The sequence below is a fragment of the Triticum urartu genome, chromosome 5A, assembly GCF_056163025.1.
Source record: "Triticum urartu cultivar PI428250 chromosome 5A, HENAU_Tu73, whole genome shotgun sequence".
NCBI lineage: Eukaryota > Viridiplantae > Streptophyta > Magnoliopsida > Poales > Poaceae > Triticum > Triticum urartu.
In genome coordinates, this window is record NC_141877.1 from 683,624,539 (window position 1) to 683,649,610 (window position 25,072).

Below are 25,072 nucleotides of genomic sequence, written 5' to 3' on the forward strand. Positions count from 1 at the left end.
TTGTATCACGCATGGTTTGCATCTCAAAGTCGTGCACAATGGATCGACTATCGCATACATTTCTTTTTTGCACCCAGTTTTATTTTTTTAATGTTTGTGATACCTGCATCGCACACAGTTCGGTTCAAGGGTGTGCCATAGGTGTGCCTTCATAGCACCATTCTGCACTAGTACCCATTATAACCAAACACTCTTACACGTGACACACTTCTAAATAAAAGTGGTTTTTTTTATTCATGGACATATATCTTGTAGTGAAAAGAAAATAACACACATAGTCTAGAAATTACACATCAAGGAGCACGGTAGTGTCGAGGTAGTCACATGTTGCAAAGTTACATTTTACGAAGTTGGAATGGTAGAGAAATCAATCACCAATTATTGCAGGAGTACGATTATCCGTCCTTGTGCTCCCTAGGGATAAAGTAGGCCGTGCTTTGTTGTACCAAGAGCAATGGAGTCGTCCATGCATGTGTTGAATCAATTTATCCCTCCCTTGGGATTATCTGGATGTGATAGCCTGTTGGAAACACGACCTCCGTTATGCGTTGCACGTCGCCTCCTTTTATCTCCTTCCATCTGCACATGATTTGTTCAACGTAGTCTTATAAATTACTAGCTCGTGCTGAGAATGTGATTTATTGGTTTACATGATCGGCAGTTACCGGTAGTTTGTCACCAAGGTGTGGAGGAAGATGGCGATCTGAATCTTGCTGAACTCTGCTCCCACACAATGCCTCGTCCCCCCTCCGAATGGCATGAAGTTCTTGAGTAGAGTGCTCTTCTTCGACTCATCCTGCGTATGAATTTTGATTGGTCATTCATGCATAAAGGGATGGTTGTTGAGGAATTTGTCACCAACCTGCCACCTCCATGGATTAAAGGTTAGTGGATCTTCATATAATTCTGGGTTCAGATGGATAGCCATGGGGCTGATCATCACCAGCCAACCGGCGGGAATCGTGTAGCCTGCGTCAAGGAAGATAATTAAGTAGCACGTGCGTACTACAAAACGGACGTGCTATGTCTATGCTGAGGGTACCTTACCTTTCACTGGCACATCTGTCAGTGCTTTCCTGAATATTCCAGGGGACACGTTACTGATGCGAACTATCTCATTCGTGACCTGCATGCATGCAGTGCAGAAAACGTTTGGCTTCCATCAGTTCATGTTGTTGTACGATTGGACATGATTGATCACAAATTACTGGTGAATTCAAGGTACACATGCATGCATGAAGTGAAACCTGAGCAGTGAATGTCATGGACTTGTATTCATCCCATGTGATCCCAGTTCTTCCATCCTCTCTTTTCTTGAGAATCGCTTCATGCTCCTCCTGCACCAAGGTTTTAGAACTACCGTAAATCTTTGTCGTTCAACCGTTCAAATCCAAGTAAGTGTATAAGATTGGCAAGATTTACACGAGTCAAGTGCAGCAGTAAGAATTACTTGCTACTCCGATGGTTTTCATTTTCAGTGAGATTTCGATGAAATTCACTGAATTTCATTAATTTCAGCAGTCATTGAAATATTTTCCTTTCGGCCAAAATATTTCAGCAGCTGTAGTAGTACACATGAATTCAAATATTTTTTTTAAATATGCTCAAAACATTCAAATTTTTAATTGATTTCAAGTGAACATTTTGGCCTTTTGGCTGAAAACAAAACCAAAATCACTCAATTTCGGTTGGTGCTGATTTTTTTTTAAAAAACTGAAAGTGAAAACCTCAAGGAGTCGAACAAATTAAGACTTTACCTTGAGTGATTCTACTACGTTAGGATGGTCGCTGAGGAGCTTCATACCGACCGCAAGCGCTGACGAGATCGTCGCAAAGGTGCCGAACAAGAGGGCGGCAACAAAATCTACAGCAAATTTCTCGTTCATCGTTCCTGTCCCACTCCGGAGCTCGTCGACCACCTCGTCGAGAAAATCGCCGTGTCGCATCTGAGGTGTACTGAGCCTTTCTTTTAGTAGGTCCTTGAGTACATTTTGAAGCTTTTTCCTTCCCTGCATGCATCAAGAACACGACGTGCTGTTTTAAGCTTGAATTGAGCATGTATAACTACTTAATTATGTTGAACATGGATGACTTATACCTGTATGCATCCGTAGAATGTTGTCCCAGGGAAATACAGCGGGAATGAGACCATTCCCTGGAAGAAGGCATCGAAGTTCTTCCTAAGCTTCCTTGACTTGTCGGGGCCAAAACCAATAAGCTTCTTGGCCATGTGGTCAAATATCATCTGAATGCCACTCAGTTAGTTTATTACTATAGTACCTACTAGCTATCCAGCCAGCCAACCAAATTTCTCCCTCCGTCCCAAATTGAGTCATTTATTTTGGGACGGGGGGAGTTGTAAACTATACTATCGCATGCATGTCCTTAATTAATTACCGTGGCCACGGCGTCCTTGACCTCAATGAAAGGCTCCGTGGCCCACGCGGCCAGGTTCTGCGTCACGCTGTGCTCCATCTCAGCGAAGAGCACGTCCCGGAGGCTGTCGATGCCGAAGAGCCTGGCCGCGAAGCTGCGGACGTACTTGTGGACGGAACCGTCGTAGTAGACCATGCTCTCCTTTCCAAAGAGGTCGTTGGTGGTGTCCGGGTACCAGCTGCGGAACAGCTTGCCTTCCTGCTGGAAGATGAAGCGGTTCACCTCGGCGTCCATGGACACCACCACAGGGTGACCCACCAGGTTCGTCTTGAACAGCCGGCCATACCTGCACGGACGTGCAGAATTTGTCAATCCCCTCACTGCTGCAGCTGCTTGATCCGGTGGGCAGTGGCCGATCTAGCATCCTAGAACATTGTTTATACTACACTAGACTAGAACTAGAAATTAATTTGCTTAATTCAAATTAAGTAATTACCTTTCCAGCCTTTGCTTGTAGAAGGCTGGGATATCGAGAGAAGGGCTTGGCCTGAGGAACTGGAAGGTCTCGCCAACGAGAGGGAAGCCCATGGATCCAGGAGGGAGCCTCCCAATGTTGCAGGGAGGATTCCTCCACTTGTACACGCAGTGTAGCAGCCAGCCTGCTACAACAACTGCAAGGCCGCACAGGGATGCATATGACAGCGAGTAGCTCTCCATCTTGAAGCTAGATGCCACTCTACTTGTCTGGCTTAGCAGCCTTAGGCTCTCATGTTTATATAGAGATTGAGGTGTGTATGCAGGACCTCTCAAGTAGGCTCCCAAAATTTACAAGGATCGATCGGCCGGGTCTCGGATATTACCTTACATACGCTATAAGTGCCACTGCTAAGCAGTTTTAAACAAATAGTATTTCCTCTGTAAACAAATATATGATATTATATCTTATATTTCTTTACAGAGGGAGTACTACGAAACTCCAACTCGTGTTGTGCGTGGAAGCATTTGGGGCGATTTTGGTTGACTCTGGGTCTGATTATTCCAAATTTTTAACAGGATCCGAATCAATCTCAGCAGTCATTGACTGATTATTAGCTTTCGAGTAAAGCGATTGTGTCTATCACTTGAATTAGAAGCCTAAAAGGGTGCTTACTGTAGGGATACAGGGTTAACTCTAGATTTGATCGCACTAGCGGAGAGCCCAGGACATATGGATTTTCACGTACGTATTAACAAACAAGTCTTCACAGGCTGTCATGTTTCATTCTTATTACTCCGCCACACACAGTAACCGTGAAAACTTGTACATAACTCATCATCTGGATCTCTTAACTAACTCTATAACATGATAAGCTGAATTAATTGCGCCATGCGCATCACACTCACCTTTTGTTAAAGCTAAGATGGATTAATTACGCCAGGCACATCCCACGCCCTTTTTGTTAATAGATGACTGAAGTCAACCGCACAAAATGATGAGTTGGATTATTCCCCCCACACCGAGTGCTAGACACACTTGTTCTTGATGTCATTCTTCGTGCCGACGTAGAAGGGGCCGACGATGGCCGCGGCAAGGTTAGTCAGGGAGTCCTGCTTCTTTCCGTTGCTGATGATCCTGTGTTGCTTCTGGATGTCGATGAGATTCGAGCAAGAGATGTCCGAACTAAGGAGCACATTTGCATTGTTGAGAGTGTCCATTGGTGAATACATAATCAGGTCTATTGACAAGGCCTCGTGACCCTGCAGTAGTGATAGATGAGGACATACTGGCGTACACACAAGTACACGAGAATGGCCTTCTGATCATGCCCGGCACGCCCGCCGGTGTACTCAAGGTTGAACCCGGGCACATTGTACTTGCCCTCCCTCGAGAATAGCTCAAACATGGTGATGTAGCGGTCCACCCAATGTGGCTCGTTGGTGTACATCACCATGAGGTCCGTCCTGTCGTGGGATGGCACGGTGAAATGCTGGTTGAACTTCCTTGGAGCACCATTGGAGTAGCCGCTCGATGTTCTCTGTATACACAGTGTCTACGTGGGCGCGGTACTTGGGTTATGGGGAGATCGAGAGTTTGAATTGACACAATTAATGGCGCCAAGGGAATAAATGGGGCCGGCCCGCCTGAAATATCGCACATCCGCATGGCGTTCTGCAACTGATGTGTACGTAATTGCATGGAGGTGCCGCATGCGGCACAACCACATGGCGCCTCAACCGTGATCGCTCGCCGGCCCCAACCACGATTGCATAGAACACTTGAACACGCACCTTGCGAATGTCGGTCTATTTGTCGGCAGATGCGAGCGGGTCGGCGACCTGGCGAAATGTTGCATTCAACGAAATAAAGTGAGTAGGGTTTTGGCGTCTCACACGATTCTACAGGATAAAAAATGGGTGGTAAGTCATGCGTGACGGTCACTGAAAATACCGTTTGCTATGTAGCAGCATAATAAACATTTTATTAAGATAAACCGTCCATACACGTGTCCCTCTTCCCGCACGTCTTCTCGACACGTTCCCGCACGTGGATTAAGTACATGCCTGACCATTGCAAACGAGTCTCGGATGGCCATCCGTAATCTCCAAGAGGCATCGAGGAAGTGTCGTTAAGCCCGTTCGTACGACAAAATGGTAGGAACACATAATTCGTGGGATTTTCTACCACAAAATGGTCTTAATGAAATAAGTGGCACATTTAAACATTGTTACACGGTATAAGTTCCATCGTTTAATTTGAAGTGATACTTGACTTATACGGTTAATTTGAATACCAGCAGATGACATTACTACGTATTAGCCTATCAGGGACTCATATTCACAATTGATGATAGTTCATTTTTTATATCATCATGCAAACCATTACAAATGATGAATTTACCAATTTGAATCACCAAATTTGGAACCACTATGAATTTACCAATTTGAATCACTAAATTTGGAGCTACTGTGAATTTAGAAGTTTATACCAAGCCTAGAATTTCTGTATTTTCTGAAAAATACCAGGCGCGTTTGGGGTTATTTAAAGTTTTGCAACCCCATGCCCATCTGTTGGTTTGACCACCAAGTCAACTGGCCGGGCCCACTCATCTTTGGCACACGGGCCTAAGGCTAACCGTAATGGCAGTATCATACTCCCACCGTCTAGGTGTATTAGACATCTTAGAAGGTGCACCGCAACCTAGGCACAAAGAGATTGGGCTCGGAAAAAAATTGAATCGCGGATGAAGCCAATCACATCATTTCTTTCTCAACTCAAAATGTGCTATTAATTAGAAGACCCTTTCAAATCCCAATAGTGTGCCGCAGAAATTGTATGCATTGGTCCTCCAATTAGTAGATGAGGTCTAATTAATATGCACGCAACTAATATTACTTTTTCGTGCCTTAGTTTTTTGGGATTATTTGGTTTTGGGAAAAGTCTAAAATAAACCTTAAACTTACAAACGAAAGCTAAATCAAACCCTGAATTTTGAATCCCTGAAATCAGCACACCGAACTATATGATCCCGGTCTATTTTAAACCTTGAGTGTATTCCCAAACAAGGATTGTTGACACCCAGCTGAAACCTGGGATTTCTTACTGCAGGCGGACTGTACTGGGCAGGCCCACTAGGCGAACTTAAAATCTGCCGCTGGACAGCACTGGGCCGGCGCACCAGGTAAACTTAAAAATACTAAAAACAATGGAGACGTTGTCAGGAATCGTACTTTCAACCTCGCAATGCTGACCTTGTCAAGATAGCTAGCTACTCTACCTCGTAGCTGTTGTTGATAAAAGAGAAGCGCGAAACATCGAGATTTGAAAACATTTCTGAAATTTGTAGATATATTTTCTTGAAAATTGTCAACAATTTTGAAATCCGAACATTTTTTGGAATTATGTGGAATACACAAACAAAATTTGAAAACGTGAAACATTTTTGAAATCCCCTACGATTTTTAAAGTGCAAACTGCGAACACTTTTATAAAAGGAATAATTTCGGAAGCTGAACAAAATATGAAAGTGCGAACAATTTTGTGAAAATTTGTTCCCATTTTTTAAAAGTTAGAAAGTGTTCGCACATTAAAAGTTTATTCAGGTTTCAGAATTTGTTCACATTTTTACAAAGAAATATTAATGTTTCAAGAAATTCTCATCTTGGAAAATTCTTCGCACTTATTTGTTTAGGTTTCAAAATTATTCATGTTCTCAAAATTTTCTTTGCTTTTTAAGAAGTGTTTGCACTTCAAAAAATGTTGGGGGATTTTTAAAATGGTTCATGTTTTAAAATTTGTTTGTGTTTCTTTTTTTCTAGTAAGAACACTTGGATTTCAAAATTGTTGACCATTTCCAAGAAAATGTTTCAAAATTAAATGTTTCAAATATCAACCCTGCAGTATCTTATTAAATATGTTCGCGCTTCCAATTTACAACAAAAGTTATTAGCTTGGTGGTTGGCGGTATGAGCTTGGAAGCAGCAGGTCCTAAGTTTGAATCCTTGTTAGTGAATTTTTTTCTCTTTGGTATTTTTAAGTCGCACGATACTAAAAAAAGAAAGACGCTTCGCGCCTGATGGGCCGGCCCAGTCATAGCCTTACCTGCCACGTCGACAATCCCCTTGAAAACACGCTTAAGATTTAAAATAGACCGGGATCATATAGTACAGCGTGCTGATTTCGGGGATTCAAAGTTCAGGGATTGATTTAGCTTTCATCTACAAACTTATGGTTTATTTTAGACTTTTTCTTTGGTTTTCGTAAGGTGACTTATACACCTAGACGAAGGGTTAAATGAAGAAGAGATGGTTGAGTATCATACCGTATCATATTAGGTTGCGCAACCTGCCACAAGGGTGATTGTCCTGACTTTGCACTCACTTGGCGTTTGTTCTAAGAGAGCATAACTCCATTTCCTTTCACTAACATGCAAGAAGACGGTGCCAACTTCCTTTCATGCTGCAGGCCCCATTCATCCCTGTGCCATAGGAGGGCAGCTTCTTCTTAGTGTTCTGAACTTCTAAGTTTTTTTCTTTTCGTTTTGATTACTACTAGTGGAACAAATACTGTATTGATAGGTGTTGAGTATATTGTGTATATGTATATTTGTGTGTAAGGCCCACCTCCTCTTTCCTTTATATAGTTGAGGTTGTGGCCCACCTCTGTATTTATATATACGTGCCTGGTGTACCGATCAATACATCGAGATTGCACAGTCCATATCTTGTCCTTCTATATGGTATCTATCGCAGCACGATCCTAAAACCCTAAGCCGCCGCCGCCGCGCCCCTACGCGCCGCCGCCGCCACTCCCCCCCGCCGCCACCAGCCGCCGCCGCCGCCACCTCTCCGATCGCCGTTGCCGCCGCTGGTCGCCGCCGCCTCCCCCCACCTCCTCGCACGCCGCCGCCGCCGCCTCTTCCCGAGGCCGCCGCCGCCGCGCCTCCAGCTTCCACCCGCACCCCATCTCTCCCTCCACCCACGCCACACCCTCCCCCTCCACCCGCGCCGCACCCGCACCCTCTCCCTAAGCCGTCGCCGCCGCACCCGCACCCTCTCCCTAAGCCGCCGCCGCCGCACTTCCCGAAACCCTAACCCTAGCCATGAGTTCCTCCTCGTCCACTGTCTCCAACCCGTTCGCCGGTCCCGATGTCACCCTCGTTCGCGACCTCAACATCCATGAGCGTGTCCCGGTCAAGCTTGATCACACCACCGCGTCCTACTCTGCTTGGAAGCGGTATTTTTTGCTTGTGTTCCGTGAGTACCTCCTGCACGGCCACGTGGACGGCACCGTCGACTCGGCGCTCATGATCAACGACGAGGAGTGGATGATCCTCGACGCCACCATCATCCGCTGGTTCTACCTCATCATCTCCAGCGACCTCTTCCACACCATGGTGAACGACGAGGACGACGCCTATGCGGTCTGGACCAAGCTCAACGGCCTCTTCACCGACAATCGGCTGCAGCGCAAGGTCCTGCTCTATGGTGAGTTTTACGGGTGCCAGCAACTTGACTCATCCATCGATGATTTTTGCATGCGCCTCAAGAAGCTCGCCGATGAGCTCCGTGATCTCGGGGAAACGATCGGCGATGAGCTCCTCATCAGCACCCTCTCCGGCGTCCTCAACGAGGACTTCGGAAACGCCGCCTCCAACCTCGCCCTCATCCCGGAGCCTACCTTCGCCAAGGTGGTCGCGTACCTCAAGTTGGAGGAGCACCGGATGCGGGTGGCCCGGACTCGCGCGACCCACACCGCCCTCGTCGCCGGCACCCGCGGGGGTTCGGCCCCGCCACCGCCTCGCCCGATGCCGCCCCACCCAGCGGCGCCCGCCTTCCCGCCCGGGTTCCCGCCCGCACCGGCCGCCCCCTTCCCGCCGCCCCAGCCGGCGGCCAATGGGGGAGGGTCGTCGCGGCGGCTGCCGCGGAGGCCGCAAGCAGGGCGGCGGCGGTGCTCAGGGAGGAGCGCCCTGCCCGCCGTAGCAGGCCTCTCAGCCGGCCCCGTGGTACGCCGGCCAGAACCCATGGAACGGCGTTGTGCACGCCTACTCCATGCCGGTTCCTCGGGCCCCTGCCCCGGGCATTCTCGGCACCCGGCCACAGCCGCACCAGGCGTACTACGCCGCGCCATAGCCTTACGCGGCGCCCTATGGTCAGCAGCCGCCGCCAGGTGGGCCGCCGCTGCTGCCCCTGACGGCCGCGCCACCTCTCCCGCCGGCACCGTGGGACCCGGCCCTGTTGGCGGCTCTCCACAATGCTCCTTCCCCATCCAGCTACACCGGCGGCGACGACTGTTACATGGATAGCGGCGCCACCGCTCACATGGCGGCGTATCCCGGTAACCTTCATACCGCCCATCCTGTCCACACCTCCAACCGCATCAGCGTCGGTGACGGCTCTTCCCTTCCTATCACTCATATTGGTCATACATATTTTCCGTCTAACTCCACTCCTATATCCATGTCCAATATTCTCGTTTCTCCTGAACTTATTAAAAATCTTGTTTCCGTTCGTTCTCTTACACGTGAAAATCCGGTTACAGTTGAATTTGACGAATGTGGTTTTTCTGTTAAGGACGCTCGCACGCGGATGGTGCTCCACCGATGTGATAGCCCCGACGAGCTCTACCCGGTTCACTCCGCCACCTCCACCACTTCCGCCCCCCCCGTCGCCCTCGCCACCGGAGTGGATCTTTGGCATGCTCGCTTGGGTCATCCTAATCCTGCCACCCTTCGCCACATACTTCGGAGTTTCTCTTTCACGTGTAATAAGAACGAGGATCACTCGTGTCATGCATGTCGCCTCGGCAAACATGCTCGTCTTCCGTTTAGGACTTCTTCTTTTGTTGCATCGTACCCGTTTGAGTTGATTCATAGTGATATTTGGACCTCTCCTGTTGCCAGTAATACGGGCTTTCTTTATTATCTTATCATACTTGATGATTTTTTGCATTATGTGTGGACCTTCCCGTTGCACCGCAAGTCGGATGTTATATCCACTCTCGACGCGTTCTACTCCTATGTTCTCACGCAGTTTGGTCGCCCCATTCTCGCGTTGCAGACAGACAACGGGAGGGAGTTTGACAACCTCGCCATTCGTAATCTTCTTACCACACATGGCACAATTTTTTGTCTCACTTGCCCGTACACCTCGCAACAGAACGGTCGTGCTGAGCGCATCCTTCGCACTCTCAATGACTGCGTTCGGACTCTTCTCTTTCATGTCAATGTGCCTCCGCGCTTTTGGCCTGATGCTCTCGCCACCGCTTCTCTCCTCATCAACATCCGCCCATGTCGTACTCGCGGGAACTTTACACCTCATCATCTTCTCTTCGGTGCACCCCCTCTTATGATGGGCTTCGCATCTTCGGCTGCCTTTGCTACCCTAGCATCGCCGCTACTGCGCCTCATAAGCTTGCACCTCGCTCCGTCGCCTGCATCTTTCTCGGCTACCCACCCAACACCAAGGGCTATCGCTGTTATGATCCCGTCTCCCATCGTGTTTTCACCTCGCGACACGTTTACTTTGATGAGATGGTGTTTCTGTTTCAGCAGCAGGTACCCCTGGTCGTCTCGTCACCGCCGGCCACCGGCGGCCCCTCGACGACTCCGTCAGGCGGACGGTCCCGTTCGGCCCGCGGACCGCCCCCAGGCTTTGGCGGTCCTCGCGCCCTCACGTCGGCGCCCGCCTCCTCGGCCTCCCAGGCCGGCTCTGATGGCGCCCCTGGCGCCCCTCCCTCACCCGCCGCAGGATCGGGTGCGTCCGGCTCGGCCGCTTCCTCCGCCGCCTCGCCGGCCCCGACGCCGGTCGCCTCGCCGGCCCAGACGCTGGTCGCCTCGCTGGTGGCTCCGCTGGTGCCCTCTGGCCCCGTCACCCGTGCTCGTACCGGCGTTCATCATCCGAGCCTCCGGTACACGAGTGGCGAGTACGTCCTCTCTGCCTCCACTGTGGAGCCGTCGCCTCTTCCCGTGTCCGCTCGCGCCGCCCTACGTGATCCTCACTGGCTTGCGGCGATGCAGGAAGAGTTCGATGCGCTCCAACAGAACCGTACTTGGACACTGGTTCCCCGGCCTCCTCGCGCCAACATCATCACCGGCAAGTGGGTCTTTCGCCATAAGACCTGCTCGGATGGCACTCTCGAGCGCTACAAGGCTCGCTGGGTGGTCTGTGGTTTCCGCCAGTGTGCTGGAGTGGACTTCACCGAGACGTTCGCCCCGGTTGTAAAACCGGGCACGATCCGCACCGTCCTCCAGCTCGCCGTGTCTCGCGGCTGGCCCGTTCATCAGATGGATGTCTCCGACACCTTTCTCCATGGCCATCTTGAGGAGCAGGTGTATTGTGAGCAACCCACCGGTTTTGTCGACGCCTCACTTCCCGGCCATGTGTGTCTGCTATCCCGCTCTCTTTACGGGCTCAAGCAGGCACCCCGCGCCTGGTACCAGCGGATCGCCGGGTTTCTCCAGACACTGGGGTTCAGCGTTACTCGCTCGGACGCCTCACTGTTTGTCTATCGCCACGGTGACACGACTGCATATTTGCTGCTTTACGTCGACGACATCATCCTGATGGCCTCCTCCGTAGCTGTTCTTCAGCAGATTACTCTCCGGCTGCGTGACGAGTTTGCTATTAAGGACCTGGGTGCTCTACATTATTTCCTTGGCATTGAGGTCGTTCGGCGCTCGGACGGTTTCTTTCTTCATCAGTAGAGGTATGCACATGAGCTTCTTGAGCGTGCCGGTATGCTCAACTGTCATCCTGTTGCTACTCCTATTGACATGAAGGCCAAGGTCTCTGCTCTTGAGGGCTCGCCTGCGTCGGATGCTCCTTTCTACCGGTCTATTGTTGGCGCTCTTCAGTACTTGACTCTCACTCGACCGGATCTTCAGTATGCTGTTCAGCAGGTGTATCACCACATGCACGCCCCTCGTGACACTCATTGGACTCTCGTGAAGCGGATCCTTTGCTACATCCGCGGCACGATGACCCTCGGGCTGACACTCACGGCGTCTACTTCTCTGGAGATGGTGGCCTACTCCGATGCTGACTGGGCTGGCTGCCCTGACACCCGTCGGTCCACCTCGGGCTACTGCGTCTACCTCGGTCCTTCACTCGTCTCGTGGTCGTCTAAGCGACAACCCACAGTTTCGCGCTCCAGCGCGGAGGCTGAGTACCGAGCTGTGGCCAACGCCGTTGCCGAGTGCACCTGGCTATGACAGTTACTGCAGGAGCTGCATCACGACGTGTCCCAGGCTACGGTTGTCTACTGTGACAACGTCTCTGCGGTGTACCTCTCCGCCAACCCCGTTCATCATCGCCGGACTAAACACATCGAGCTGGACATTCACTTTGTGCGCGAGCAGGTGGCTCTTGGACGCATGCGGGTTCTCCATGTGCCGACCGCTCAGCAGTTCGCCGATGTGATGACGAAGGGACTGCCGACTTCTACTTTCGAGGAGTTTCGTTCCAGTCTTTGCGTCACTGGCGCCGCTTCGACTGCGGGGGGTGTTGAGTATATTGTGTACGTGTATATTTGTGTGTAGGGCCCACCTCCTGTTTCCTTTGTATAGTTGAGGTTGTGGCCCACCTCTGTACTTATATATACGTGCCTGGTGCACCGATCAATACATTGAGATTGCACAGCCCATATCTTGTCCTTCTACAATAGGGAGCCGCACATCTTTTGCTATATAGAGATTTGCTTATTTTGCTTGGATGCTTTTTTGAGTGTGAGGTTAATAGAGTGGCCCGCTCAATGTGCGGGCTAGAATTAAAAAGAAACATTGTCCACACTACTTATGTATAAAACAACATTGGTTTCATATATATTATGAGGCTGATCCTTCACTTCTTCCTTTTTATATTCTTCTCGTCTTCTCAGTACCTCCATCCATGGAATTTGCTGATCCAGCTTGGATCCATAACGTGAGAGGATAACACTGAAGGTCCCCCGGTGTTCCTTCTTGATGGCCCTCACTTTGCCCACACACCACGACTCGGGTCTGGTGTATGGATACGGCGCCTTCTACGGCGACCTGTTTGGCTCCCCACGCACCTGGTGGACCTCCCTGGCCAGTCAACGACCATTGAGGGGTAGCAACACCTGAGGAGCATCTGTGCGAGGGAGGACGTGAGCTTGTCGAAATCTACGGTGCTTTTGTTCATGAGCATCCTCAGAGGTGATTTTTTTGAAAAGGACGATTACCCCGGCCTCTGCATCAAAAGGATGCAAGCAGCCATCTTTGTTAAGTTATTCAGCAGAGTCTGACAAAATAAATACAAAGATTAACCCAAAGCCATCATCGAGGTGAACAAAGTCCCTACACTTACATGTGTCCTGACCGCATCAACGAACACCATCTAATCTAGTGTCTCAAGAAATCGCCCGCCTGGCAAGCTGAGAACACCAACCGGTCTAAGCGTCCCACAACGCGCATCGCATGTGCATGCTCTAGGATTTTCCATCGCCATCTTATGTTGTCCCATCTTCAGGAGTGATCATTGCATAGACCTTCCTAGGCCGATTTGCCGTCAACGCCACCACGACGACAGACAACGCCACCAGCCTACGCGTCCATCAAACTGTGTCCAACGCCGAGACTCAACTGCTCCACGCCGTCGAGACCCGCCATCTTCAATGCGGTAGAAGCAACACTGCTCACCTATTGGCCGCTCAAGTGAACCTCTACTCCAAAACAATGCCCTGGGAAGGGAAACGGTACCATAGTATCCGTCATCATCCGATCCAAGAGACCCAGATCTAGGGTTTCCCCCTGGAATACATGCCCCTTGGAGGAAGAGGGGCATACAATCTACACCTGCCAACGAACCAAAACGGTGCCCACCATCACAAAGCTCTCCCTGTGATACCTTCAAGAAGGACACGACGCCTTGAGCATCGCCGCCCACTGCAGTTAGGGTTTTCACCTAAGAAGCGGTGAGGTGGGAAGAGGTAAGGCGGACACAAACGACATCTCCAAGAAGTACATCGGCACCCGCGGGCGCGTCGTCGTCGTAGCCAGCCGAAACCAACCAGGGAATTATCTTGATCTGGATTCCCACCTCCCACTCCGCCCACAAATAGGTGAAAGGCTAGCTAGCCAACACAGCCAAGTCCAGTGAGATTGAAGTGCACCTAGAAGGGGTAATAGGCAGTGGAAAAAATGACATCATTAGCCGTCAGGGCATTGCTGCCTCGGCCTGAACCCATCAATGGTCTGTCAGCCGCCCAAGCCAACCGCTGGCAGCCCGCCAGCCCAGCCGCACCAGCGGACGAGGAAGCCTCACCAAAGGAAGTGTCGTCCCTGATCCATGGATCACAACCGCCTTACCAGTGCCAAGCAGCCAAAGAACGGCCCTGCCGCAGCCTTCCTTGGAGCCATACGGACTTTGCCAGAGGGTGCATCAAGCGGCGGAGAGGGGGGAAGGTGCGGCGGGGGGGGGGGGGGAGGGCCGTCACTAGTAGAAAAGGGGGCAAAGGTTCAGGCCGGGTCAGCCCATTAGTCCCGGTTCAGTCCAGAACCGGGACCCATGGGGGCATTGGTCCCGGTCCGTGAGCCCAGGGGGTCGGCCGGGCCACGTGGGCCATTGGTCCCGGTTCGTCTGGACCTTTTGGTCCCGGTTGGTGGGACGAACCGGGACCAATGGGCCTCGCTCCTGGCCCACCACCATTGGTCCCGGTTGGTGGCTTAAACCAGGACCAAAGGCTGACCTTTAGACCCGGTTCATGCCACCAACCGGGACCAATGAGGTGCCACCAACTGGGACCTTGTGGTGAGCCTCTTGTTCTTATCTTCTTTCTGAAAGGAAAAATATTCTTACTTGTATGTTTAGATAGATACTTGTATTATTTTCTTACTTTTATTATTGCATCTTATATAGTGTGATTGTTTTGGTATCCGCCCCCGTCGGCCCTCGTCCTGTCTATGATTCGGATGTGGTATATATTATCTTTATAACTATTGGTTCATTTATTGTTTATGAAAATTATGCCGACCAACGTGACATAGATTTTATTTATCTAGGAGGTATGTGAACCGGAAATTCCAACCGACCCTATTGTCGAGAGGTTAAATTTAGTTGAAGAAGAAAACAATTTCTTGAAGGAAAAAATAAAAAAATTGAGGAGGAGAAGATGATATTGGAGTTGCATGTTGCGGATGTCGTCGATGATCACAAGATCAAGATGGATGCAATGCGCTTGAAGATTAGAAAGATTAGAAAATATGCCATTCATACCGAGGCTTGGTATCATTATGCCGTTGGATCAATTGTTACCTTGGTTGCGATTATGATCGCATTTGTTTTCGCATTGAAATGTTTTACATAGTTTCAATGTATGGTTTAATTAATTAGATGCTCTGGAGAGCTATATGTTGTTAGATGAGAACTATGTATGTACTTTGGTTTTAATGTGATGATGAACTTCCATTAATTTGGTCACTTAATTATCTATTCATAATGTTCTGTAATGGTTTTTGACACACTTAATTATATATAATGCACGCAGATGAACCGGCAATGGATGTACGGTGACAGACACACCTCCGAGTACATTAAGGGCGTGCATGAGTTTCTCGAAGCGGCTGAGGCAAACAAGCAGAATGGTTTTATGTGTTGTCCATGCACTAAATGTGGGAATACGATGTCTTACTCTAACCGGAAAATCCTTCACACCCACCTGCTTTACAAGGGTTTCATGCCACACTATAATGTTTGGACGAGGCACGGAGAAATAGGGGTTATGATGGAAGACGGCGAAGAAGAAGAGGACGATGACAACTATGTGCCCCCTGAATACGGTGATGCTGCAACGGGGGGAGCTGGTGAAGATGAAGTGGAACCAGACGATGTGCCCGATGCTGCTGCAACAGGTGAAGCTGCTGAAGATCAAGAGGAACCAGACGATGTGCCCGATGATGATGATCTCTGTCGGGTCATTGTCGATGCAAGAACGCAATGTGAAAGTCAAAAGGAGAAGCTGAAGTTCGATCGCATGTTAGAGGATCACAAAAAAGGGTTGTACCCCAATTGCGAAGATGGAAACACAAAGCTCGGTACCATACTGGAATTGCTGCAGTGGAAGGCAGAGAATGTTGTGCCTGACAAAGGATTTGAGAAGCTACTGAAAATACTGATGAAGAAGCTTCCAAAGGATAACGAATTGCCCGACAGTACATACGCAACAAAGAAGGTCGTATGCACTCTAGGATTGGAGGTGTAGAAGATACACGCATGCCCTAATGACTGCATCCTCTACCGAGGTGCATACAAGGATCTGAACGCATGCCCAGTATGCGGTGCATTGCGGTATAAGATCAGACGAGATGACCCTGGTGATGTTGACGGCGAGCCCCCCGGGAAGAGGGTTCCTGCGAAGGTGATGTGGTATGCTCCTATAATACCACGGTTGAAACGTCTGTTCAGAAACAGAGAGCACGCCAAGTTGATGCGATGGCACAGTGAGGACCGTAAGAAAGACGGGAAGTTGAGAGCACCCGCTGATGGGTCGCAGTGGAGAAAAATCGAGAGAAAGTACTGGGATGAGTTTGCAGAGGACCCAAGGAACGTTTGGTTTGCTTTAAGCGCGGATGGCATTAATCCTTTCGGGGAGCAGAGCAATAATCACAGCACCTGGACCGTGACTCTATGTATGTATAACCTTCCTCCTTGGATGTGCATGAAGCGGAAGTTCATTATGATGCCAGTTCTCATCCAAGGCCCTAAGCAACCCGGCAACGACATTGATGTGTACCTAAGGCCATTAGTTGAAGAACTTTTACAGCTGTGGAATGGAAATGTGTATGTACGTGGGATGAGCACAGACAGGAGGAATTTAACCTAAAGGCGTTGCTGTTCGTGACCATCAACGATTGGCCCGCTCTCAGTAACCTTTCAGGACAGACAAACAAGGGATACCACGCATGCACACACTGTTTAGATGACACTGAAAGTATATACCTGGACAAATGTAGGAAGAATGTGTACCTGGGCCATCGTCGATTTCTTCCGACCAACCATCAATGTCGAAAGAAAGGCAAGCATTTCAAAGGCGAGGTAGATCACCGGAAGAAGCCCGCCATGCGTACCGGTGATCACGTACTTGCTATGGTCAATGATTTACACGTAATCTTTGGAAAGGGTCCCAGCGCACTAGCTGTTCCGAATGACGCTGAGGGACACGCACCCATGTGGAAGAAGAAATCTATATTTTGGGACCTACCCTACTGGAAAGACCTAGAGGTTCGCTCTTCAATCGACGTGATGCACGTGGCAAAGAACCTTTGCGTGAACCTGCTAGGCTTCTTGGGCGTGTATGGAAAGACAAAAGATACACCTGAGGCACGGGAGGACCTGCAACGTTTGCACAAAAAAGACGGCATGCCTCCGAAGCAGTATGAAGGTCCTGCCAGCTACGCTCTTACGAAAAAGAGAAAGAAATCTTCTTTGAATGCCTGCTCAGTATGAAGGTCCCGACTGGCTTCTCGTCGAATATAAAGGGAATAATAAATATGCCAGAGAAAAAGTTCCAGAACCTAAAGTCTCATGACTGCCACGTGATTATGAGGCAACTGCTTCCGGTTGCATTGAGGGGGCTTCTACCGGAAAACGTCCGATTAGCCATTGTGAAGTTATGTGCATTCCTCAATGCAATCTCTCAGAAGGTGATCGATCCAGAAATCGTACCAAGGCTAAGGAGTGATGTGGCACAATGTCTTGTCAGTTTCGAGCTGGTGTTCCCACCATCATTCTTCAATATCATGACGCACGTCCCAGTTCATCTAGTCGACGAGATTGTCATTCTGGGGCCCATATTTCTACACAATATGTTCCCCTTTGAGAGGTTCATGGGAGTCCTAAAGAAATATGTCCGTAACCGCGCTAGGCCAGAAGGAAGCATCTCCATGGGCCATCAAACAGAGGATGTCATCGGGTTTTGTGTTGACTTCATTCCTGGCCTTAAGAAGATAGGTCTCCCTAAATCGCGGTATGAGGGGAGACTGACTGGAAAAGGCACGCTTGGAGGGGACTGTTGGGGAACGTAGTAATTTAAAAAAAATTCCTACGCACACGCAAGATCATGGTGATGCATAGCAATGAGAGGGGAGAGTGTTGTCTACATACCCTCGTAGACCGACAGCGGAAGCGTTATAACAACGCGGTTGATGTAGTCGTACGTCTTCACGGCCCGACCGATCAAGCACCGAAACTACGGCACCTCCGAGTTCTAGCACACGTTCAGCTCGATGACGATCCCCGGACTCCGATCCAGCAAAGTGTCGAGGATGAGTTCCGTCAGCACAACGGTGTGGTGACGATCTTGATGTTCTACCGTCGCAGGGCTTCGCCTAAGCACCGCTACGATATGACCGAGGTGGAATATGATGGAGGGGGGCACCGCACACGGCTAAGGAACGATCACGAAGATTAACTTGTGTGTCTATGGGGTGTCCCCCTCCTCCGTATATAAAGGGGGGAGGAGGAGAGGGTCGGCCAGGGGGAGGAGGCGCGCCCAAGGGGGGCAATCCTACTCCAAGTAGGTTTGCCCCCCTTTCCTATTCCAACTAGGAGAAGGGGGGAAGGAGGAGGTGGAGAGAAGGAAGGAGAAGGGGGGCCGCCGCCCCCTTCCCTTGTCCTATTCGGATTGGGGCAAGGGGGGCCGCGCGCCACCTCCTGGCCTCCCTCTCTCCTTTCCACTAAGGCCCATAAGGCCCAATAGCTTCCCGGGGGGGGGGGGGGTTCCGGTAACCCCCGGAACTCCGGTTTTATCCGAAACTTCTCCGGAACACTTCCGGTGTCCGAATATAGTCGTCCAATATATCAATCTTTATGTCTCGACCATTTCGAGACTCCTCGTCATGTCCGTGATCACATCCGGGACTCCGAGCAACCTTCGATACATCAAAACACATAAACTCATAATGAAACTGTCATCGTAACTTTAAGCATGCGGACCCTACGGGTTCAAGAACAATGTAGACATGACCGAGACATGTCTCCGGTCAATAACCAATAGCGGAACCTGGATGCTCATATTGGCTCCCACATATTCTACGAAGATCTTTATCAGTCAGACCGCATAACAACATACGTTGTTCCCTTTGTCATCGGTATGTTACTTGCCCGAGATTCGATCGTCGGTATCTAGTTCAATCTCGTTCCCAGCAAGTCTCTTTACTCGTTCTGTAATACATCATTCCACAACTAAATCATTAGTTGCATTGCCTGCAAGGCTTTAGTGATGTGTATTACCGAGAGGGCCCAGAGATACCTCTCCGACAATCGGAGTGACAAATCCTAATCTCGAAATACGCCAACCCAACATGTACCTTTGGAGACACCTGTAGAGATCCTTTATAATCACCCAGTTACGTTGTGACGTTTGGTAGCACACAAAGTGTTCCTCTGGTAAACGGGAGTTGCATAATCTCATAGTCATAGGAACATGTATATGTCATGAAGAAAGCAATAGCAACATACTAAACGATCGTGTGCTAAGCTAACGGAATGGGTCATGTCAATCACATCATTCTCCTAATGATGTGATCCTGTTAATCAAATGACAACACATGTCTATGGTTAGGAAAAATAACCATCTTTGATCAACAAGCTAGTCAAGTAGAGGCATACTAGTGACACTCTGTTTTTCTATGTATTCACACATGCATTATGTTTCTGGTTAATACAATTCTAGCATGAATAATAAACATTTATCATGATATAAGGAAATAAATAATAACTTTATTATTGCCTCTAGGGCATATTTCCTTCAGTCTCCCACTTGCACTAGAGTCAATAATCTAGATTACACAGTAATGATTCTAACACCCATGGAGCCTTGGTGCTGATCATGTTTTGCTCGTGGAAGAGGCTTAGTCAACGGGTCTGCAACATTCAGATCCGTATGTATCTTGCAAATTTCTATGTCTCCCACCTGGACTAGATCCCAGATGGAATTGAAGTGTCTCTTGATGTGCTTGGTTCTCTTGTGAAATCTGGATTCCTTTGCCAAGGCAATTGCACCAGTATTGTCACAAAAGATTTTCATTGGACCCGATGCACTAGGTATGACACCTAGATCGGATATGAACTCCTTCATCCAGACTCCTTCGTTTGCTGCTTCCGAAGAAGCTATGTACTCCGCTTCACATGTAGATCCCGCCACAACGCTTTGTTTAGAACTACACCAATGACAGCTCCATCATTCAATGTAAACACGTATCTAGTTTGCGATTTAGAATCGTCCGGATCAGTGTCAAAGCTTGCATCAACGTAACCGTTTATGATGAGCTATTTGTCACCTCCATAAACGAGAAACATCTCCTTAGTCCTTTTCAGGTATTTCAGGATGTTCTTGACCGCTGTCTAGTGATCCAATCCTGGATTACTTTGGTACCTCCCTTCTAGACTTATAACAAGGCACACATCAGGTCTGGTACACAGCATTGCATACATGATAGAGCCTATGGCTGAAGCATAGGGAACATCTTTCATCTTCTCTCTATCTTCTGCAGTGGTCGGGCATTGAGTCTTACTCAACTTCACACCTTGTAACACAGGCAAGAACCCTTTCTTCGCCTGATCCATTTTGAACTTCTTCAAAACTTTGTCAAGGTATGTGCTTTGTGAAAGTTCAATTAAGCGTCTTGATCTATCTCTATAGATCTTAATGCCTAATATGTAAGCAGCTTCGCCGAGGTCTTTCATTGAAAAACTCTTATTCAAGTATCTCTTTATGCTATCCAGAAATTCTATATCATTTCCGATCAGCAATATGTCATCCACATATAATATCAGAAATGCTACAGAGCTCCCACTCACTTTCTTGTAAATACAGGCTTCTCCAAAAGTCTGTATAAAACAAAATGCTTTGATCACACTATCAAAGCCTTTATTCCAACTCCAAGAGGGTTGCACCAGTCCATAAATGGATCGCTGGAGCTTGCACACTTTTTTAGCTCCCTTTGGATCGACAAAACCGTAACGCCCCAGATATAACTTTCCCAATTTGTACTCCAACTCTTGCCGTTTCCGGCGTTAAGTTATATTTATTTCTCGGGTTCGGGTCTTTGTCTCCGTGTGTTGTTTTCGTTTTCATGCATCTCTTATCATGTCATCATGTGCATTGCATTTGCATACGTGTTCGTCTCATGCATCCGAGCATTTTCCCCGTTGTCCGTTTTGCATTCCGGCGCTTCGTTCTCCTCCGGTGGTCATTTCTAGCTTTCTTTCGTGCGTGGGGATTAAACATTTCTGGATTGGACCGAGACTTGCCAAGCGGCCTTGGTTTACTACCGGTAGACCGCCTGCCAAGTTTCGTACCATTTGGACTTCGTTTGATACTCTAACGGTTAACCGAGGGACCGAAAAGGCCTCGTGTGTGTTGCAGCCCAACACCCCCCAAATTTGGCCCAAAACCCACCAAACTCTGCTCCATGTCCTAGATCGTTCGATCACGATCGCGTGGGCGAAAACCGCACCTCATTTGGACTCTCCTAGCTCCCTCTATGCCTATATATACACCCCTCCGTTTTCGGATCTCTCCCTCTCCCCGAAACCCTAAAAAATATCATCCCCGCCAGATCCGCGCCGACGGACGTGTCCGCCCCCGGCCGGACGCGTCCGCCGCCGCCCGCCTCCGCCATCCACGACGCGATACGTGGCGCCTCCGTGCCCACTTCGTCGGCCGCCGCCGCCGGCCCGCGAGAGCCCGGGGCCGGCCCTCTTCTTCCCCGACCGGGCCCGCGTCCCCGCCACCCGCGCGCCCTCTTCTTCCCCGAGCCCGGCCGAGTCCCCGCCGCCGTGCCAACTCCGGCAGCCGCGCCGCCCCGCCTCGGCTTCCGCGGCTCCGCCACCGACCACGCCGTCCCTCGGCGTCCGCGCCACCGACCACGCCGCCCCTCGCCACTCCGGCCACCCGGCCTCCTCCTCCCGCCTCGAGCTTCGACGAGCTTCAAGCCCGACTCCGGTGAACCTCGGCGTCCGTGCCCCGGCGAGCCCCGATCCAGATCTGAACGTGAACAGTAAACCCTAGGGTTGACTTTTGCCTCTCTCTGTTAAGTTTTTATGCTACCTTTGACTGCCCGTAACTTTGCATCCGTAGCTCCGTTTTGGGCGTATAATATATCAAAATCTTCGCCTTGACATGTACATCATTCCATTCCATTGCATCATTTGCATTTGAGGTCATCTTGATGCCCAAAATGCTGTTAGAAGGAGGCTTCGTGAGTTAAATTGCAGATCCATTAGTTCATCATGCACTTTTGTCATTTTTGCCATGTTTAATTCGTGCATGATATGCCTGTGCCCCTTTGGGATGAATTGTTAAGCATTTTGTATTCTTTCCAAAGGTGCCACCCATGAATTTTTAGGATGTGTGTGTTGTCTTGTGCAAGCTTGCAAAGAGAGGTACCTGAGATTGCAGATTTCAGGGACTTAGTGATTTTCACTAAGTCTGAGATATTTTAGTTCATGATGCTATATGTCCAGCTTGTTTCCTAGTGATCCGTGCCTCTTTTGAGGATGATCAGTAAGGGCGTTTTGATATTTATGTTATGCTCTATCCATCCATGTCTTTGTTTGCATATGTGGAGTGCTCTAGGTTGACTCAATCGAGCTCAACTTTTGCTTCGTTGTTAATCTAGGCAGATCGTCAACTTGTTTGCGATTTTGCCGATGCTACCGTTAGTGTTCCATGCATGATATGCCTTTGTTCTTGCCATTTGTAGCTAGCATATTGTGTCTTCTTTCTGGATATATGCTTGCCTTGCCATTACTTGCATCGTAGTGAGTGCATCGAGCTCGTTTACATGCCTTCGTGAGTTATAATTTCAGCATGTCTCAGTTTTCACTAAGTCTGAAAACTGATTGTGTTCGAGCTATGTTCGTGAGCTCGGTAGAGTATTTTGTGAACCCTTTTGGCCCCAGGTCACTTTGGGTGTTTTGTTAAGCTTGTTGAGTAGCTCCATGCCATGTTCTTACTTGTCATGTTCAGGTCATTTATCATGTTGTTTTTCTGCTCCGAAGAGGGCTTCGTGATCTGAAATTTCAGGCTAGTGTTAATTTCACAAAGTCTGGAATCTGTTTTGCATATTCATTTTTTCCATGCTTTTTTGAACCCCTTAATGGATGAATTTGCCTATGGCTCAGTGCTAGTGTTTTGTTAACCATCTTGTGTACATCACTGGCATGTAGTTTGTTTTCATGTTTGGTGGCTGTAGCATGTTCATTTCGTTGCATTTAGTTGCCTACTTGCTGTAAATCGCAGACCGGTGTCATATCTTAAAACGCTCGCCATTTCCAAACCGTAACTCCGATTCCAATGATCTTTATATTGTTTTCAAGAGATTTCATCCCCTCTATCCAGTGGCACCCTTGGAATTCCAAGTTGAGTCCAGGTTCATGCATTTCCTGTCATATCTTGCATTTTGCATCCCGCATCGCATCCCGCATAGCATATCATCATTTCATCATATTGCTTGGTCTTGCACGTGGTTGATTGTATCCTTGTTGCTTGTTTGCCTTGTTGGGTAGAGGCGGGAGACGAGTTCGCTACCAAGGAGCCCGTTGAGTTTGCTTGTGAGGATCCAGTCAACTTTGACAATTATGCAGGCAAGATGATCATACCCTCGAAATCACTACTATCTTTGCTATGCTAGTTTGCTCGCTCTTGCTATGCCAATGCTACGATGCCTACCTTTTGCTTGTCAGCCTCCCAATTGCCATGTTGAACCTCTAACCCACCATGTCCTAGCAAACCGTTGATTGGCTATGTTACCGCTTTGCTCAGCCCCTCTTATAGCGTTGCTAGTTGCAGGTGAAGTTTGGAGGCCGTTCCTTGTTGGAACATCATTTATTTACTTGTTGGGATATCATTATATTGCTACGTTATCTTAATGCATCTATATACTTGGTAAAGGGTGGAAGTCTCGGCCTCTCGCCTAGTGTTTTGTTCCACTCTTGCCGCCCTAGTTTTCCGTCATATCGGTGTTATGTTCCCGGATTTTGCGTTCCTTACGCGGTTGGGTTATAATGGGAACCCCTTGATAGTTCGCCTTGATTAAAGCTTTTCCAGCAATGCCCAACCTTGGTTTTACCATTTGTCACCTAGCCTTTTCTTTCCCTTGGGTTCTGCAGACTCAAGGGTCATCTTATTTTAACCCCCCTGGCCAGTGCTCCTCTGAGTGTTGGTCCAAACCGTCAGCCGCCGGTGGCTACCAGGGGCAACTTTGGGCTGGCCTACCGGAAGTTTGGACAATCTGAGTGTGCCCTGAGAAAGAGATATGTGCAGCTCCTATCGGGATTTGTCGGCACATTCGGGCGGTGTTGCTGGTCTTGTTTTAACCTGTCGAAGTGTCTTGAGTTACCGAGATACCGAGTCTGATCGGAACGTCTTGGGAGGAGGTCTTTTCCTTCGTTGACCGTGAGAGCTTGTCATGGGCTAAGTTGGGACTCCCCTGCAGGGATTGAACTTTCGAAAGCCGTGCCCGCGGTTATGGGCAGATGGGAATTTGTTAATGTCCGGTTGTAGATAACTTTAACTAAACTTGATTAAAATGAATCAACCGAGTGTGTTGCCGTGATGGCCTCTTCTCGGCGGAGTCCGGGAAGTGGACACGGTGTTGGAGTAATGCTTGCGCAGGTTGTTCCTTTAGCTTCTCGCTCGTGCTTCGCCTTCTCTTCTCGCCCTCATTTGCGTATAAGTTAGCCACCATATATGCTAGTCGCTTGCTGCAGCTCCACCTACACTTGCCTTAACCTTCCTATAAGCTTAAATAGTTTTGATCGCGAGGGTGCGAGATTGCTGAGTCCTTGTGGCTCACAAATACTATAATTCCAGATGCAGGTCCAGGTGATTCCGCTCCAGGTGATGAGTACGAGCTCAAGTGGGAGTTCAACGAGGACTCTCAGCGTTATTATGTTTCCTTTCCCGATGATCAGTAGTGGTGCCTAGTTGGGGTTTGATTCAGGGCCTTGTCGCATGTTGGGTTCTTTTCCATTTTGGCGCCGTAGTCGGGCCATGAGTGTTTTCTTGATGGATGTTATTTATGTACTCTGATGTGACGTGGCGAGTGTAAGCCAATTATGTTATCTCCCCCTTTTATTATGTATTACATGGGATGTTGTAATGATTGCCTGACTTGCGACATTGCTTTCAATGCGGTTATGTCTCTAAGTCGTGCCTCGACACGTGGGAGCTATAGCCGTATCGAGGGCGTTACAA

General features: G+C 49.0%; 1 protein-coding gene across 1 annotated transcript; it reads right to left on the minus strand.

Moving 5' to 3' along the window:
• Positions 1 to 243: 243 nt before the first annotated feature.
• On the minus strand, positions 244 to 3,098 carry LOC125506552 (cytochrome P450 87A3). Its single transcript, XM_048671344.2, has 9 exons — positions 2,873 to 3,098; positions 2,398 to 2,722; positions 2,099 to 2,245; positions 1,758 to 2,009; positions 1,248 to 1,337; positions 1,048 to 1,126; positions 863 to 969; positions 666 to 796; positions 244 to 579 (listed from the first exon to the last, which is right to left on the minus strand). Exons 1-9 carry the CDS (start codon positions 3,091 to 3,093, stop codon positions 486 to 488), a joined length of 1,446 nt encoding a protein of 481 aa, XP_048527301.1. The 5' UTR covers positions 3,094 to 3,098; the 3' UTR covers positions 244 to 485.
• Between the last annotated feature and the right edge of the window lie 21,974 nt (positions 3,099 to 25,072).